The 18,053-nt window shown below is 43.6% G+C and overlaps 2 protein-coding genes across 6 annotated transcripts; one reads left to right on the top strand and one right to left on the bottom strand.

The window, feature by feature from the left end:
* The first annotated feature begins 3 nt into the window (after positions 1 to 3).
* LOC122334460 (kelch domain-containing protein 2-like) lies at positions 4 to 5,204 on the top strand. Of its 4 annotated transcripts, none has more exons than XM_043232401.1 (14): positions 4 to 66; positions 516 to 734; positions 847 to 932; positions 1,021 to 1,138; positions 1,219 to 1,331; positions 1,409 to 1,490; positions 1,564 to 1,647; positions 1,741 to 1,821; positions 1,903 to 1,961; positions 2,992 to 3,101; positions 3,171 to 3,243; positions 3,313 to 3,400; positions 4,764 to 4,816; positions 4,883 to 5,204. In XM_043232401.1, the coding sequence occupies exons 2-14, from the start codon at positions 528 to 530 to the stop codon at positions 4,992 to 4,994; spliced, it is 1,266 nt and encodes a 421-aa protein (XP_043088336.1). In that variant the 5' UTR covers positions 4 to 66; positions 516 to 527; the 3' UTR covers positions 4,995 to 5,204. The 4 variants fall into 4 exon arrangements, with proteins under 4 accessions (XP_043088336.1, XP_043088338.1, XP_043088335.1 ...); XM_043232403.1 differs by having other exon boundaries at positions 9 to 66; positions 494 to 734; XM_043232400.1 differs by having other exon boundaries at positions 44 to 186.
* Positions 5,129 to 18,029, bottom strand: LOC122334455 (nuclear export mediator factor NEMF-like). Of its 2 annotated transcripts, none has more exons than XM_043232390.1 (32): positions 17,889 to 18,029; positions 17,725 to 17,793; positions 17,362 to 17,464; positions 17,138 to 17,263; positions 16,377 to 16,525; positions 16,234 to 16,301; positions 16,045 to 16,134; positions 15,854 to 15,927; positions 15,709 to 15,779; positions 15,514 to 15,589; positions 14,824 to 14,964; positions 14,536 to 14,744; positions 14,277 to 14,465; positions 14,135 to 14,198; positions 13,093 to 13,181; positions 12,754 to 12,857; positions 12,622 to 12,684; positions 10,451 to 10,563; positions 10,326 to 10,383; positions 10,170 to 10,228; positions 9,771 to 9,891; positions 9,491 to 9,656; positions 9,377 to 9,419; positions 9,261 to 9,310; positions 8,110 to 8,230; positions 7,949 to 8,026; positions 7,092 to 7,277; positions 6,991 to 7,023; positions 6,732 to 6,838; positions 6,604 to 6,647; positions 6,447 to 6,526; positions 5,129 to 5,707 (listed from the first exon to the last, which is right to left on the bottom strand). In XM_043232390.1, exons 1-32 carry the CDS (start codon positions 17,945 to 17,947, stop codon positions 5,630 to 5,632), a joined length of 3,081 nt encoding a protein of 1,026 aa, XP_043088325.1. In that variant the 5' UTR covers positions 17,948 to 18,029; the 3' UTR covers positions 5,129 to 5,629. The 2 variants fall into 2 exon arrangements, with proteins under 2 accessions (XP_043088325.1, XP_043088326.1); XM_043232391.1 differs by having other exon boundaries at positions 6,991 to 7,020.
* Positions 18,030 to 18,053: the final 24 nt, after the last annotated feature.

Below are 18,053 nucleotides of genomic sequence, written 5' to 3'. Positions count from 1 at the left end.
CATGCGCAGTGGACACCGACTGACCTCACAAATATGGCGACGTAATTTTACCAGAAGATATTTCCGGTGAGGCCTTTCTGCATTAAAATTGTTTTAATTGACGAGAGCTGCGCTTCTTATGACAAGCTTATTTCCATGACTCATTCGTGTATCCTACAGAAGCGACAACATTACCGGTTTTCATCGGTGAGAGTGGTTTTCTGTTATTATTCAGCAGCGCTGAGCGGGAATCAGCTGCTCCATCACAACAACACGATCGCGTGTGACTGATAAGAGGGGATAAATCACTCGATTTGATCAAAACTACTGACTAATTATCAGTTAAAAGAGATATTTAATAAGCGCTGAAGATGACACGTGTAGTAGTATACCATACTGACCACATGAAGCTCTGCAGAGGGGTTTAATTGTAAATACACGTTTGATGTCTCCTGAATGTGTTTGTTGACAACCTACAGATGAATAAATGATGTGTTGAACGATGTTTCATCAGTAACATGCACATCTCATACCAGTGACCGTCAGATATGGAGGAAGATCCGGTACCAAACATGGAAGATGAGGATGATGAAGAAGACTTTGAGTGGGCTGCAGGACAGGAGGATGAAGAAGCGTTTGACTGGCTTCAGGAGGAGCAGGAGGATGGGTTTGTGTCCAGAGATCATCCGGCTGAGCGCAGCGGTCACATCGCCGTCACTGACCGCGGCTGCATGTTCGTTTGGGGAGGATACAAGGTACGTGTTTACACACATATATATGGTGTTATATTAACATCAGCCTGAAGATGTTTGCACTGGTGACTGTGTGACGTGTTATTTTTTTAAATCATTCCTGTCATTCTATCAGAATGCTGACACCGAAGTGCCTGTATTCACCGACTTGTATTTGCCGAAGAACGAAGTCTGGATATACAACATGGAGACGAGAAGATGGTAAAATCCTGGCATCACACGAGTCGGCCAAGAGCTTGCTGGCGGTAACGGTGTGTGTGTGTGTGTGTGTGTTCTTGACGGTCCGCAGGAGAATGCAGCGCTCGGAGGGCGAGGTGCCCAGCTCGATGTCGGGCAGCTGTGGCTCGTCTGTGGATGGTGTTCTCTATCTGTTCGGTGGACACCAGGCCCGAGGAAACACTAATCTGGTGAGCCTTCCTCCTGAAGCCCGACCCCGGATCAGCGCAGAGCTTCAGACGGACACAGATGTTTTGTGGTTTGTCTGTAGGTGTACCGTCTGCCTCTGAGAGCGCCTGAGCTCCGCTGGGAGAAGATGAGCAAGCTGACAGGCCTGGCGCCGACCTGCAAAGACAAGCTGGGCTGCTGGGTGTACAGAAACCAGTACGTCTTCTTCAAGCAGCATCTGATTCACCAGATCCCGTGGCTTTCCTCCAGCTGTTTGTGGTCTGTTTCCGCAGGCTGGTGTATTTCGGGGGCTACGGCTATATTGCGCAGCCTGGGCACAGAGGGACGTTCGAGCTAGACGAGAACTCCTTCATGGTGAGTGCGTCTTCATCGGCCAGTCGTCAGCAGCGACGCGAGCGTAATGAGAAACCACTACAATGTTTTTCAGGGCAACCACGCAGGACGAGGCTGGAACAATCACATCCACGTTCTGGATCTGGAGACGTCAGCGTGGAGTCAGCCCATCACAAAGGTGTTACAGCTGCACTGCTCCGGGTGTGATGTGTGTATCAGGTACTGACACGGGTGTGTGTGTGTGTGTGTGTGTGTGTGTGCGTGCGTGCAGGGAGCCGCTCCGTCGCCTCGAGCCGCTCACGCCTGTGCCACCGTCGCAAACCGAGGCTATGTGTTCGGAGGACGCTACATGGTGCGTGTGACTGAGGAGCCCTAGCTATATTCATACCTCGTGTCTTTGAGCATGATTTGTTCAAAGCTGATTATTTTGCAGGATCAGCGGCTGAATGATCTGTACTGCATCGACCTGGACACTTGGGAATGGAGTGAGATGTACGTTCAGTGTTTAAAGACGAGAAATCCTGACTGAGCAATAATTAAAGATTGCTCTATCATAGGGGTGGGTGATATATGACTTAAATCATGATAGGTGGAATTGTATATGAACAATATCATGATATGACTATTTTTAGCTTTAAATAAGGTCTTTATGATATCAAAATTCTTGATACAAAAGTACAGTGGAACAAATTAGGGGCGATACATACATTATATAGCAATCAAATATATACTATACAAATATATAATATACAAATATAAAAAATGTTCTTATTATTTTTTGTCTTTTTTCCCCAGTACATGCATCTACAAATTCTGGAAATAAGATGCATTTACTGGACAAGTAAAACGACTTCAGATATTTTCTGAAAGTATTATTAAAATTTTGTTTCTTTTTGTAGAAAACTATCAAACATATCTCCCAATGGGTTAAGAAAAACAATCTTAATTCAAAGGCGAAACAAGATTACTTTTCTTACCCTATTGGCAGATATTTTTACTAGTGTGAAGAAAACTTTACAAAATGTAAATATTTTCAGAAAACAAGACAAAAAGAAGTCATTTTACTTGTCAAGTGAAACACATCTTAATTGTAGTATTTGTGGATATTCATACTAAAAAACAAGACAAAAATACTAAGAAAGAAATTGTTTGCAATGCTTAAAGATGCAAAAGTGATTTAGAGAGTTTCTCTCTCGTTGTGAAACAGGAATAACTGTTGTCCGGATCAATATACTGTTATCATGAGAATACTTACAAAGATGTGCATTTTCAACATTCAACTGTTCAAGACCTATAAAATGATCATGAACTTTGAGCAGCATCTTCAGGAACACAGCCAAATAGACCACAATGATTAGAAAAGCATGTAAATGAAAGGTTTTCCCAGCAGCATCATGTGATCGTGAAACCTTGGTAGAGAGGACAGTCCTGAACGTCTCGTGGTGTACCAGCCTGTCCTCTGTGGGATGTTCTGGATGTCCAGAGCTCAGTGAAGGTCATCTGAAGGTTGTGTGTGTTTCAGGAGCGTTCCTCAGCACGGTCCAGTCGGCCGCTCGTGGCACTCCTTCACTCCGGTGTCTGCGGATCACATCTTTCTGTTTGGTGGCTTCACGACCGACAGAGAGACGCTGAGTGAGTGACGCAGACGAGATGCTCCTGTCTCTGAAACACAGGCGCTCTATGACTGTGTGTGTTTTGCAGGCGACGCTTGGCTGTACTGCATCAGTAAGAACGAGTGGAAAGCGCTCAAACACGAGCACACGGAGCGGCCCAGGTGCGTCTCACCTTCTCTCGCTCGCTCTGTGTTTAGAGTCTGAGGCTGATGACGCTTGGTTTTCTGCAGGCTGTGGCACACGGCGTGTTTGGGTCCTGATGGAGAAGTGTTCGTGTTCGGAGGATGCGCCAATAATCTCCTCTCTCATCAACAGGCTGTGAGCAAAACATTAACCAATCACCTTTTATTTATACAGTGCTTTTAACAATACAGATCGTATTAAAGCACTGAACCGCATCAGACAGAAGAATAGAGTGTTGGTAATGTATAATGAAGAGATTAAACACTCAAGCCTTTCATATTCAACTGATCGTCGTTGTCCAGATCAGTTCAATTTCAATAGGATCTTTCTGATCAAATCGACGATAATCACTAGAAATGAAGTGTCCTCAACTAAACAAACCAGAGGAGACAGTGACAAGGAACTAAACCCCATCTATAGAGAATGGAGGAAAAACCTCGGGAGAAACCAGACTCAGCTGAGACCAGTTCTCCTCTGACCGGACCAAACCAGCAATTAATTTACAGATCAATCCTAAACATCAATATATTAAAGGATTATTTCACTTCCAGAATAAACCTTCACCCCCATGTCATTCAAGATGTATGGTTTTTTTCAGTTACAAAGAAATGAAAGTCTTTGAGGAAAATACTCCAGGATTTTTCTCTATACAGTGGACTTTAATGGTGCTCAATAAAATAAAAGGATGAAGTCTGTTAAACATTAGATGTTAGAAATCCACTCAATCATGTTAATATCTGGTAGAAAACCTGTGAAAATTTACTAAACAATTTAGACCCTTAATTTAAATTAAGCTACTGCTTGAGCGAGACGGCGGAGTCGTGGGGGGCGTGGCTTCAGAGCAGCTGATGTCCCCAGCATTTCATTTAAGACTTTGATACCTTTTCATTTACTCACATTTGGCTGGGTGGTTAATAACAGATTTGTTTTTGTGTGACAAACTCAGAACACATTTAATATTGACTCTGTAATATGGACTTGTAGCTTCAAAGAGCTCTACTTGATCCCAGCTGAGGTCTTATGTCAAATGCTCTTTTGAGTAAGACAAGCATTTGTGATTAGAAAGTATACAAATTTTTGTATAAATTTTTTTTTAGGTCCTTATTCCTCAGCTGGGATCGTGTAGAGCTCTTTGAAGCTGCATTGAAACTGTATTTTAGACGTTCAGCCCGTTAATCCTGACTGAAGTCCACTATATGGAGAAAAATCCTTGAGTGTTTTCTTCAAAAACCTTAATTTCTTTATGACTGAAGAAAGACTCGATCATCTTGACATGAGGATGAGCAAAATAAACGAATCCTTCAAAGAAGATCTCCAGAGCGAGTGAGAAGAAATCAAATGCTCTGTAGAAGAATGTTACTTGTAGTTTTGAGACCGACAGACACACAAGAGTTAGAACAATTTACAGATAATATAGATCTCTGCAAACCCTGCATTTGTGTATCAAGATGTTTTCTCGAAGAGTCAGTCTGGATCGTTTCTTCCTCGTTCTTCACAGGCTCACAGCAACGAGTTGCTGGTTTTCACAGTTCAGCCCAAATCTCTGGTCAGGTGAGTGTTTGAAGCATCTCCCGGAGGTCCTGGGTCCTCTCTAAGGCTTGATTGTGTGATGTCCAGGTTGTGTTTGGATGCGGCCGTCCTGCACCGGAAGCGTCTGGAGCTGGTGTGGGACGTTCTGCCCAAAGCCCTGCTCCTTCGGCTCAGACAGAGAACCGCCGGAGACTCCTAGAAGACAATCACATGACCTGTGCGGAGAAACCAGAGACTTTTCTGACGAGTTAAGTGTCTCATCTCATGGATTGGGAAAGTCGGCGTCATTTAGGATTGTAGCAGAAAAATGATTTATTCCACTGGACAAACAAAAACAATGTCTGATTTTATTTAAACATTTTCAACTTGATTTATTAATAGCTCATCTGCATTAAAAACGTCAAACACCGATCAATGCTTTTTTTTTTGCCACAGTGTTACAATTTCTAACAGTTTCCTAATTGTAACCAAACAATCAACATTTCTGTACAAAAACACAGTAAAGGGAAAGAAGTGATAGCAGTTTCACAAACCTTATTTACTGAGTCTCTTCAGGACGATTAAACTAATTCTCATGATCCGTCACAACTAATCCTGATCTCCTGATGCAGTTTTGTATAAAAAGCCACAATTGTGTCTTTCATATCACTATTTTTTTTCCAACATGGAAAATAAATGGTGGACGGTTCACATTTAGCTTGTTATTTTTATTTATTTGAGCTGATCAGGGAAAAAAGGTTCAACTGTTCTGTTTTATAACATAAAAATTCAGCGTTGCATAAAGCAATTAAAAGCATGATGGGATGTGTCTCTGGGCAGAAGTCCTTCAGAGATTCACTTCTTCTTTGCTGCTAACAGGTTTGGTGCAGAGACTTTGACTTTCCCCGGCATGTTTCTGGACAGATCTGTGTCCTGTAAAAGAGCAGTGTTATGTCTGACCTCACACACTCCTTCAGTTCTGGGGCTGTTCCAGAAAGCAAGGTTACTTTACCATCTGCTAAACTCTTGATTAATCTGAACCTTGCTGGGAGTAAGTTCTTTCACCTCAGAGTGTGTTCCTGATTAACAAGACATTCTCAACAGAGCAACGAATAAACAAGTCTTTATGGAAACTGACAGTAAGATGGTTTTCTTCTTCTGTTCAAAGGTCATTGACATACTTGCTGCATATTGCTACCTCACTTGTGCTTGTGTAATCTTTTTTCCCCCGTTTAATCTTACATCCAAGAAAATAAGAATACTATTGTTTGTTTGATGCTAATTATATAATAAGTCATATGTATTATAAAACTATAGAAAATGCAGATTGATAAGTGAGATGATAAAATATTAATATCTTGTTAGAAGTGTTTTATAATTATTAAAGAAATTTATATATGCCAACAAATATTAATTATAATAAATATAATAACCATATAAGAATTTTAATGCAGTAATATAAAATAATGGTCAGCCTGTGAGGGCCACTGCGGTCTGGTCTGTAGAGCACTAACCCTGAACTCTTACTCCGGAGCAGGACGTCTTCAGAGCAAGCTGTTGTTGCTACTTGCATACGTTTTTGGAACCGAAAGTTGAGGTTATCTGCTTACACTTAAACACACGTGACCTGCTTTCTGGAACAGACCTCCGATCAGATGGATGAGAAGGATACCTTCACGCTCCTGAAGAGGTCCTTCTCTCGAGCGCTGGCGTCTTTCCCTCGCAGGAAGCTCATGACGGCGGTGCGGGCCGCTGCGGGCACAGATCACACTTAACACATTCACAGACGCTTTCACAGCTTTACTGCTCCACATGAAGACAGTCTTTACCTTTCCCCTTCTTCTGGGTCCCTGGAGTTAATTTCACTTTGTACCTGGAGTCAGAACAGGTTTTATGATGATTCTGCTCTGAGAACAGGTTTTATTACTGCTGTATAGACTACATCTTGAAAACGTACTTGTAGTTAGAGAGCGCCATGTAAGGAGCACAAACCGGCACCGCAAACATCAGAACGTCGTCCGGATGAGGCAGACCGGTCAACGAGTCCAGAATGTTCTCACTATCCTGAAAACAATAAAAAAGCTGCATGCTTCACGTACATCAGCGACAGTGAAGAAACACAGATACTCTTAACTGATGGTGTTCAGCCGATGCTGGTCTTCTCTTGGATCCAAACGCAGAGAGCTTTCAGACGAACAGTTTCTGGCTTCACTCACCTCAGCTGCAGGATTGTCCAGCTCCTCCGTCTCCTGAAACACAATCACCACTCTTTACTCACAGATCACACGTGTAATATTTAATCTGTCAGATATTATACCTTCACGTCTTGGTCTCCTCCGGGAGGATCCTCAGCATCTTCAGGACCTTCGTTCTTTCGGACAGTGTTTTCAGCTTTGGGCTTCATGGCTCCTTTCTGAGGAGGCTGAGGTTTCTTTAGTGGTTCTTCTTTTGTTTTTCCCTTCTTGCCCTTCTTTCCTTTTTCCTCTTTATTGGATCCTGCAGACTGTTTTCATTACGTGTGAATGACAGACGCACAACGACAGAAACAGCTCTAGACGACAAAAGCATGTCCAAATGCTGCGCTCCTTTCTGTGTGTTTACGGCATGTTTCTGTAGGGAAACTATATATGCTAATTAGTTACTTTTTATGGAAAGTAAAGTGTTCCATTACTTTTCAATTACTTTGTAAATCTGGGCAGGGCTTACTTACTCAAAAGTGAGCTGAATAGCCTCAGACTGAAGGAAATGTAGACAGTAGAGGACAGATCAAACCAATCATATGAAGAACATGACGTAGGAGAAGAAAGTATTCAGCAAAAACTAATATCAAACATTAATGTGTCATTGTTGCTTCTTACTATGATTGAACAGGGTCATCGAAGGTCATTAGTTTGTATGTCACTCTTTTTTATTGATTCTGAGGAACACAATGTGTTTTTGAGTAAAAGCACGTTTATATTTAGCTCTGCACTCCTGATTACTCTCAACATGGCAACCCCAGAGCTGTCTATACATGAAGAACAAAGTGACTGGAGATCCTTATTTTATAGAAAAAGTAATATTTCCATCTAAATTAAAATGTGTTGTGTTAAATTATTAGTTGCTGGTTATGTTAACTTGCTCGTGTTATTTGTGAAGTGTTGGTGTACTGGATCTCAGGAGACTAAGACTGACCCCCAATAACTTCATCATCAGCTCTCGGTCCTCTTCATCCTGATCTTTGTATTTGTCCTTTATCTTCTTCAGTTTGTTCTGGAAAAACAGTCAAGTATGAACATGACACGCCAGTAACACGTATGTTAGACGTGAAGAGCGCTGCTCGTTCATTTAATGACCTTCTGTCCTCTCTTCAGCGGCTGATTGACCGATCCGTTCTTACTCAAAGCGTCCAGCGGTTTAGAGTCGGATTCCTCCGGATCGTCCGTGTCCTCTGGTTTCTGCTTCTTCTTCATGTTCCTGATGACAGTCATCTAATTAATTACTCATGCTGATCTTAAGGATGTCCACCAGATGTTTCAGGTCTTGCAGATTCTACTAATGAGTTGAATGTTAAACGAGGAACACATGCTGTGGTTGGGGTCCTCAGGACAAGTTTGAGAACCACTGGCTTAAAGAAAGTTCACCCAAAGATTTCAATTCTGTCATTTACCCACAAGTAGTGTCAAACCTGTCAAATGAATCTTTTAATATAACACTTTTAACACTACTGATTGTGTCAAAGCACTGAACGGTAACAGATCAGAATACTGTAAAATCTGTTCAGCCGAAGACAAAGGAAGATATTTTGAAGAAAGTTTGAAAATACTATGGTGACCCAAAACCAGGCTGCTTACAAACTTTCTTCAAAGTATTATCTTTGGTCTTCGCCAGAATTTTTTGGTGAACTACTCTTTTAAAAGCTTAATATTCAGTAATAAAATAGATTTGACTGCACTATAAAATATATCTAAATAAATCTGAATAACGACTCTATTTGAAACTGATACTAACTGAACTGAATTACTTAGACATTCTTGAAACAAATAATATAAGATAATTAAACTTAACACTGAAAAATATTAACACTTGATTAAATACAATTATGTAACACTACTGTCCCATAGTTAATACATTTTACAACATAAACAACAAAAAAAGATTTTCTTAGTATTTTTGTTGTTTTATAGTATAAATATATACAGGTTCTGGGATTAAGATGCATTTAGTTTATGAATAAAATGACTTAAGAAAATACGGCTTGTTTTATGAAAAAAAAATTTCTTTCAAAAAGAAAGGCCTGTTTCTGCCACTCAAAAAATTTAATTATTCCCTCTTTTTTCAGAATTGTAAGATCTAAATTAATGATTCTAAGTCATGATTTTAAGAAGAAATGCTATTTTGAATCCTGCAATTCGAACATTATATCTTACTACACTTTTCTCACAGAATTCTGTTACTTTATTGCCTCCATGACTAGGTGTAAGGGTGTAAGTGTATGAAGCGTTACCTCCGCTCTCTGGCCGTCAGGTGCTTCTTGGCGTGTGCTTCAGAGTCGACCTGCGGCACACACTCCTGTTAGCTCTGCTCCGTCTCAGATCAACTGATCTCAGGTGTGTAACTCACCTGCTGGGGCTCGTCTGACGTGAGAGCGTCGCTCTGAAGAGTCCTGTGGAGAAACACACACTCGGTCGTCTCGTCTCTCAGCGCTGAAGCAGGAGGAGAGAAGGAGAAGCTCACCTGTTGAGCTGCAGGTGTGTCAGAGAGATGCTGGTGTCTGGAAAGCAGATCTCGGCGCTCTCATCTTCCTCTTCCTCTTCCTCCTGGTCTCTGACAGTAGTCTGCTCTGGAGATCTGCTGGACTCCTGCTGTTCTTCAGCCTCATCCTCGCTCTCGCTGTCCTCCTCTGGACACACACACACACACACACACACACACACACACACAGGGCAGACGTCCATCATCTGACAGAAGGCTGGAGAACCAGAGACTGACGAAGATGATGTTAGTGAGCTGACACCTAAGAGTTCTTCTCCTTCCTCCAGGAGATCTGCAGTGCTGGAGATCACACTCTCCTCTTCCTCATCCAGCATCTTCATCTTCCTCTCTCCACGATGTCTGAAAACACTCTGATCATCCACCTGCAGACACAAAGAGACTAGAAAACTGAAGGTGTAACAGGATGTTGAATGTTCTCCTGATCTGCTCTTTGACAAAGTGCAAGTTTCTCAACTTTTTGTCCCAATTTTTTTTTTATGGAACTTGCCAACATTTAAGTGTTGATTACAAAAAACAAATGCATGAGGCTACAGTAAAAAGATTTAGAAACTGCCACAAACTCTGGCAACTATTTTAAGAAACGCTGGTGAGGAAAGAGTTCAGCGTCTGAGCTTTAATGCATGATTTGAGCAGGATTTACCTTGAACAGAAACCCAAAGCCCATGATCAGATATGAAGGGGGCAGAAAGTTTTTCTTCCCTGTGGAATAAAAGCAAAAAACTTTAAACAAAACATGAAACAACTCTCGTGTCAGAAATGGGATCCAGACACAGGTAAGAGCTGCTGATGTAATGACCTCTGATCATGAAGCTGCCGGTGGTCAGGTACTCTCCCGTAGGAGCGGTTTTGGACACCTGAGGGAGATAAAGCACATGAGCGTCTGAACCTGACGACCCTGACTCTGTGTGTCCCGCCGCTCACCTGATGATGGTGAACCCACCACGCACTGGTCACCACTTTAGCATCCCATGCTGCACTGTAACACACCGCCATCGTCCCAGCCTCGGTCAGCGTCCTCGGAGGAACCACCTCACCTGAGAGAGAGAGAGAGAGAGAGAGAGAGAGAGAGAGAGAGAGAGAGAGAGAGAGAGAGAGAGAGAGAGAGAGAGAGAGAGAGAGAGAGAGAGAGAGAGAGAGAGAGAGAGAGAGAGAGAGAGAGAGAGAGAGAGAGAGAGAGAGAGAGAGAGAGAGACAGAGACAGAGACAGAGAGAGAGAGAGAGAGAGAGAGAGAGAGAGAGAGAGAGAGAGAGAGAGAGAGAGAGAGAGAGAGAGAGAGAGAGAGAGAGAGAGAGAGAGAGAGAGAGAGAGAGAGAGAGAGAGAGAGAGAGAGAGAGAGAGAGAGAGAGAGAGAGAGAGAGAGAGAGAGAGAGAGAGAGAGAGAGAGAGAGAGAGAGAGAGAGAGAGAGAGAGAGAGAGAGAGAGAGAGAGAGAGAGAGAGAGAGAGAGAGAGAGAGAGAGAGAGAGAGAGAGAGAGAGAGAGAGAGAGAGAGAGAGAGAGAGAGAGAGAGAGAGAGAGAGAGAGAGAGAGAGAGAGAGAGAGAGAGAGAGAGAGAGAGAGAGAGAGAGAGAGAGAGAGAGAGAGAGAGAGAGAGAGAGAGAGAGAGAGAGAGAGAGAGAGAGAGAGAGAGAGAGAGAGAGAGAGAGAGAGAGAGAGAGAGAGAGAGAGAGAGAGAGAGAGAGAGAGAGAGAGAGAGAGAGAGAGAGAGAGAGAGAGAGAGAGAGAGAGAGAGAGAGAGAGAGAGAGAGAGAGAGAGAGAGAGAGAGAGAGAGAGAGAGAGAGAGAGAGAGAGAGAGAGAGAGAGAGAGAGAGAGAGAGAGAGAGAGAGAGAGAGAGAGAGAGAGAGAGAGAGAGAGAGAGAGAGAGAGAGAGAGAGAGAGAGAGAGAGAGAGAGAGAGAGAGAGAGAGAGAGAGAGAGAGAGAGAGAGAGAGAGAGAGAGAGAGAGAGAGAGAGAGAGAGAGAGAGAGAGAGAGAGAGAGAGAGAGAGAGAGAGAGAGAGAGAGAGAGAGAGAGAGAGAGAGAGAGAGAGAGAGAGAGAGAGAGAGAGAGAGAGAGAGAGAGAGAGAGAGACAGAGAGAGAGAGAGAGAGAGAGAGAGAGAGAGAGAGAGAGAGAGAGAGAGAGAGAGAGAGAGAGAGAGAGAGAGAGAGAGAGAGAGAGAGAGAGAGAGAGAGAGAGAGAGAGAGAGAGAGAGAGAGAGAGAGAGAGAGAGAGAGAGAGAGAGAGAGAGAGAGAGAGAGAGAGAGAGAGAGAGAGAGAGAGAGAGAGAGAGAGAGAGAGAGAGAGAGAGAGAGAGAGAGAGAGAGAGAGAGAGAGAGAGAGAGAGAGAGAGAGAGAGAGAGAGAGAGAGAGAGAGAGAGAGAGAGAGAGAGAGAGAGAGAGAGAGAGAGAGAGAGAGAGAGAGACAGAGAGAGAGAGAGAGAGAGAGAGAGAGAGAGAGAGAGAGAGAGAGAGAGAGAGAGAGAGAGAGAGAGAGAGAGAGAGAGAGAGAGAGAGAGAGAGAGAGAGAGAGAGAGAGAGAGAGAGAGAGAGAGAGAGAGAGAGAGAGAGAGAGAGAGAGAGAGAGAGAGAGAGAGAGAGAGAGAGAGAGAGAGAGAGAGAGAGAGAGAGAGAGAGAGAGAGAGAGAGAGAGAGAGAGAGAGAGAGAGAGAGAGACAGAGAGAGAGAGAGAGAGACAGAGAGAGAGAGAGAGAAAGAGACAGAGAGAGACAGAGAGAGAGAGAGAGACAGAGAGACAGAGAGAGAGAGAGAGAGAGAGAGAGAGAGAGAGAGAGAGAGAGAGAGAGAGAGAGAGAGAGAGAGAGAGAGAGAGAGAGAGAGAGAGAGAGAGAGAGAGAGAGAGAGAGAGAGAGAGAGAGAGAGAGAGAGAGAGAGAGAGAGAGAGAGAGAGAGAGAGAGAGAGAGAGAGAGACAGAGAGAGAGAGAGAGAGAGAGAGAGAGAGAGAGAGAGAGAGAGAGAGAGAGAGAGAGAGAGAGACAGAGAGAGAGAGAGAGAGATATAAGTAATGCATTGCTAAGAACTTCATTTGGACAACATTAAATGCGTCCAGTGTTAGTGAACAGTTCAGAGGTCAGAGGTCACATGTTCCTCACCGGACAAGTTCTTGATCACGCAGCTCGTGGCTCCATGCAGATCAGCGTGAACGTACACGTCCCCTGAGAAGACAGCACAGGATTCAGACAAACAGAGAGACCCGGGCCCGAGTCCCCAGAGCATCACCTCACCTGCTCTCAGATAGCGCTTCACGATCATCTCGTTCTGCTGCTGGTCTCGGCCCGCGATGATCAGATAGTTCTCTGAGCTGACGAACCACAGAAACTTCTCAAACCTGAACACAGGAGAGCCGGATCAGACTCAGACTCAGACTCAGACACACACACACACACACACACACACACACACACACACACATACAGACACAGACACACACACAGACATACACACACAGACACATACACACACAGACACATACACACACACACACAGACACACACACACACACACACACACACACACACACACACACACACACACACACACACACAGAAGATGCTTGTCTTTACCAGTACACCTTCCTGGCCTTCTGGATGCTGGTCACTGTCTGCACTTCTTTAAGTGTTTGTTTGGTCTTTTTCTCTGCAGACTTGAAGGCCTCGAGTCAAGACAAAAACAGAAGCGACATTCAACGACACCATAACACTTCTTTGAGAAACCTTACAACTCTATTAAAACACACAAGCTTCATGAACAATAATCACACAGCGCTCTCTTTCTCTCAGCTCCCTGCAAAAACACTGCATTTCCTTTAGTATTTCTGTCTTGTTTTCTAGTGTCAATGTCTACAAACTGTGGAATTAAGAGGTTTACTTGACAAAATAAAAATTACTCAAAACACGTTGTTTTATGAAAAAAAAATCTAACTTCTATTTTTGTCAATATTTTGTTTAGCCTTTGAAATAAGATAATTTCTTACCCCACTAGCAGATATTTTTAAATATCTTAAGAGTCCAGGTGCATAGTTTTTTTTGTATGTTTAATAATTTGTATAATGTCTTGTATAATATCCTCCTGAGTCCCAGAAAAAAAGCTTTGTAAATGAATATATGTTCATGTCATTACATTATTTTAGAACATAAAACTGGAAAAATTATTATTTCATGTCCTGTACTGTGTACTTTATACACTATACACTCTAATTAATTTATATATGAATGTGCTGCTGTTAGGATGGCATGCTGAAAATAGAATTATTTAAAATAAAGATGTCTTTCTAATGGGAGTAACAATTGGTTGGATTTTCATCATAATATTTCCATAAAAATATGGAATACAGGCTATAGTCTGAAATAAAAATATTGATCATTTATTTTTTTCAATAGTTTGGTGAAACCTCCAAACATTTATCCTTAAGTGCATTTTGATCAAAACAAGTAAACTTATAATTTAAATGAATTAAAATTAAATGTATTTCCCCCCGAGAAACGAGGCTAAATATCATTTATCACTGAGTAAAGGCATCATAATTTCAGAATTTAGATGTCTATGTCTAGAAACAAAACAAAAACAATATGTGCAATCCAGTCTGTAATCCGGTCTCCTGCTCACCTTCTGCGCCGCTTCCACAGTCTTCTGCTCTTTCTTGGCGGCGCTTCTCTTGCTGTCGTAATACCTGACGAGACACCGCTTCAGTAAAGTGTGACGAGCATCACATCTGATCACACACACACACACACACGTCTACACTCACTTCTTCGCATTGGCGTAAGCGGAGAGGTTCAGATCCACGTCCACCAGAACCGGCTTGTCCTTCTCCACTTTGCCTTTCTGTCCTTTATCTTTGTTCTTCCCCTTCTTCCCCTTCTGTGTTTCCGAAGCCTCCGCAGGCCTCCTGTCCATGTCTTCGGCCTCTCCGTCGTCTGGAGCGGCGTACGGGTTCCTGAAAGAGAAGAGGATCCGGTCACACGAGACAGAGCGAGGCTGACCTGAAGCTGCAGGAGAAGCCTCACTTTAGCAGCATGGTGATGTGATTGCTCTGCAGCTTCAGCTCTTTAATGGCGCAGGCCACAGGATCTCCAGCCGCCTGAGCTTCCTTCACGATCTGACCGATCTCGGCCCAGTCCACCTGATTGGCCAGAGCGCTGCGCACCACCTGAAGAGCTCGGTCCACCACGTGAAGGTTCATCTCCACCAGCTCTCCCTTCAGCCGGTCCACCTCCTACAGCAGCACACACAAGCAGAGCTCTAACGAAGGAAGCCTCTCGTTTCTAACAGGAGCAGACCGAAGAGGAGCAGACCTGGGCCTGATGGAGCGCCTCCAGACGCTGCTCGTGATCTCGCCTGACGTTCTCCAGCTTCTTCAGAGCGTGCTTCTCCTGCTGCAGCGCTTTCACGTCCAGCTTCTGACTCTCCATCTTGGAGAAGAACTCATCGACCGCCTGAGATCAGACACACAAGTGAAGGAAGAGCCTGCATCCTTTAGCGAGTGTTAAGAATGCCTGATCAAAGTAGATTTAAGAAACTTTAAAGGAACACACTGAATGTAACACTGTACAGAAACAATGTGAATCAGTCTTATTACCAACAATTTGAAAATACAACTTCTGATAAATCTCTATTACTCTTTGAATCATTTTACAGAAACATAGTGTCACGCTTAAACAGATATTCTTCAAACCACTAGAAATCAATGCATCAGTATTTCTGTCTTGTCTTCCACTGCAAATGTCTCAAGGTTCATACATCAAGAACGTACTGAAATTACCCAATTTTTTGGGTTAGGTTCAACATTTTAATGCTGCAACTTTATACATGTCAAAGTACCTACTCTGATTTATGAGGCAAATTAAGACTTTTAAGACCTGCGATAACCCTGAAATATATTAAATGCAAAGTTTATGTTCTGTTTTAATTTAAAAGACAAACATCTGATGGATTCTGAAAGGAGGAGGCAAACAGATCCCAGCTCGAGCAAAGCCAGCACAAACCTTGTTAAAAGACTCAAACTCAACATAGCTGCTTTTTTCATGCTGACAAAAGAGAAACGGATGAAATTCTTCATATCTGTTAAACAAGAGAGAATTAATTAATCACACATGACAGAAAAGCTCTTTGTGTTTATTAGCAACATCATCCATAAGATGTCAAGAAGAAAGAAGAGTGATGAAATCAGGTCATCGTACGTCAGCAGCTCTTCCTCGGCTTCATCCGGACTCATGCTGGGCTTCTTCTCTCTCTTCTGAATGATGAAGCCCTGCGGGTGGACAGACATGAACGGCTCAGACAGAGAGCCAGATGCAGGACAGGAATCAGTGGTGACACACTCACCTTTCCGCTGAAGGTGGCCGTTTTCTCCATATAATCTTCAGCCATCTGCAAGGCCTCCAGGATCCTCGGACTCACTGCAAGAGACAAAGCCCTGGTGTGAGTTCTTCTGGATCTTTGCTCAGGAGAACATCATCACAGGAGCTGCTCCAGAAACCAGAGCCTGCTGTTTACATCAGTCCAGAAGATCTTACCCTGCGTCCAGTCAGACTGACCGTCCACTTTACAGAGACCTGGCAACCCGACCGCAGCCAGACAGTGTTCGATGAGCGGACCGCCGCACGCTGCACACACACACACACACACACAACACGATGAGCACGGACTATGTGTGAGGAAGAGACAGAGTGTGTGTGTTGTTTATAGGGACACATCAAACATACGCAGATGAGGATTCAGAACCCGCTTCACTTGCTCTCCGCTCTTAGCTTCAGTCAAGATCTCTGTGAGTCTGAGAAACAAACATGAGCTGTGATGGTCCGTCATGAGGAACACACACCTGCTCAAGTGTGTGGCGTGACTCTACCTGTCCAGACTGACGAGGGGCTCCTGCGGCCGGGCGTTCTCCACCGGATAGCGCTCTCTCACAGCGATCTTCACATCCTCGGCCTCAGCCGTGCGGAAGCGCAAAAGATTGAGGATCATAAACTGATGGTCTGTCAGGATGATGTTCCCCTGAGAACACACACGCGCGCACACACACACACACAAACACACACACAGAGAGAGAGAGAGAGAGAGAGAGAGAGAGAGAGAGAGAGAGAGAGAGAGAGAGAGAGAGACACAGAGACAGAGAGACACAGAGAGAGAGACACACACAGAGAGAGAGAGAGAGAGAGAGAGAGAGAGAGAGAGAGAGAGAGAGAGAGAGAGAGAGAGAGAGAGAGACACAGAGAGAGAGAGAGAGAGAGAGAGAGAGAGAGAGAGACACACAGAGAGAGAGAGAGAGAGAGAGAGAGAGAGAGACACACACACACAGAGAGAGAGAGAGAGAGAGAGAGAGAGAGAGAGAGAGAGAGAGAGAGACAGAGAGAGAGAGAGAGAGAGAGAGAGAGAGAGAGAGAGAGAGAGAGAGAGAGAGAGAGAGAGAGAGAGACACACACACAGAGAGAGAGAGAGAGAGAGAGAGAGAGAGAGAGAGAGAGAGAGAGAGAGAGAGAGAGAGAGAGAGAGAGAGAGAGAGACACACACACACACAGTAATTCCGCAGCAGCTTCACGTGTTTATTTCTCTGTGTTCATCACACTCAGAAGATGTCGGTGATGCTGATGTTAGTGGAGCTCTTACTCGGTCGTACAGCTCCAGGATCAGGTGATAGGCCGCCTCGTCTGATCCGAACTGAATGTCCACGATTCTGTCCACACCCAGCTGCTTCACATGAACCAGACGCCGGGACTTCAGGTGTTTACGACACTGACGGGATCACACACACACACACACACACACACACACTCAGTCAGGAATCTCTCTGATGGAGTTATAATAATGATATCACAGGCATAATTCTGTACTTTCATGGCGAATCCAGAGGGCATGATGTTCTTGGGCCAATCAAACTCAGTGCAGTGGATCCTGATCCCAGACTCGATCAAGAAAACTGATTTACAGTCGGGCCTGACAAAACATCATATTATATCACACATACATTCACATCAGCGTCAATATCACAATAAATTACATTAAAATATTCTACTGTATTTTATATTAAATTTACATTAAACTGTAATTTGGTTCTATATCTTTTCCATTAATGTCGTCATTATATATATGAGTGTGTGTGTGTGACTGAGAGAGTGTGTATTAGTGTGTGTGTGTGTGTGTGTGACTGAGAGAGTGTGTATTAGTGTGTGTGTGTGTGTGTGTGTGTGTCTCACTTCTGCAGCTTGATCAGGTATGTTTTAGTGTCGATGTCATAGATGTTGTTGACTCTCATCCCGACGCAGCTGCACACAAACACACGTTATTAATATTATTCCTCACACACAGCAAATAAACCCGATCACAACAGTCACGTTACTGATAATATCAGAGTTCTTACTTTGCATTGATTTCTGCAATCGCTGCCCTAATATCCACCGTATTAAACCTGCTCTTCATGGTTGATTATTATGAATTATGATCATAAACTCTGTCTAAGTTCCACATCTGACACGAGACGGGCTCGGTGCAGAGTCTGCGCATGCGTGGCCGTCTCTGTACGGAA

The sequence above is a fragment of the Puntigrus tetrazona genome, unplaced genomic scaffold, assembly GCF_018831695.1.
Source record: "Puntigrus tetrazona isolate hp1 unplaced genomic scaffold, ASM1883169v1 S000000528, whole genome shotgun sequence".
In the NCBI taxonomy this organism is placed as follows: Eukaryota; Metazoa; Chordata; class Actinopteri; order Cypriniformes; family Cyprinidae; genus Puntigrus; species Puntigrus tetrazona.
This window is presented reverse-complemented; position numbering and strand designations above follow the sequence as displayed.

Bases quoted from the DNA above. Each gene is read 5' to 3' on its own strand.
- LOC122334455 (XM_043232390.1), bottom strand. From the start codon at position 17,947: ATGAAGAGCAGGTTTAATACGGTGGATATTAGGGCAGCGATTGCAGAA. The intron at 17,794-17,888 runs GTAAGAACTCTG...GTTTGTGTGCAG, and splicing joins ATTGCAGAAATCAATGCAAA to CTGCGTCGGGATGAGAGTCA. The intron at 6,648-6,731 runs GTACGTTTTCAA...TTCTGACTCCAG, and splicing joins ATGGCGCTCTCTAACTACAA to GTACAAAGTGAAATTAACTC.
- LOC122334460 (XM_043232401.1), top strand. From the start codon at position 528: ATGGAGGAAGATCCGGTACCAAACATGGAAGATGAGGATGATGAAGAA. The intron at 1,822-1,902 runs GTGCGTGTGACT...ATTATTTTGCAG, and splicing joins TGTTCGGAGGACGCTACATG to GATCAGCGGCTGAATGATCT. The intron at 3,401-4,763 runs GTGAGCAAAACA...CGTTCTTCACAG, and splicing joins TCCTCTCTCATCAACAGGCT to GCTCACAGCAACGAGTTGCT.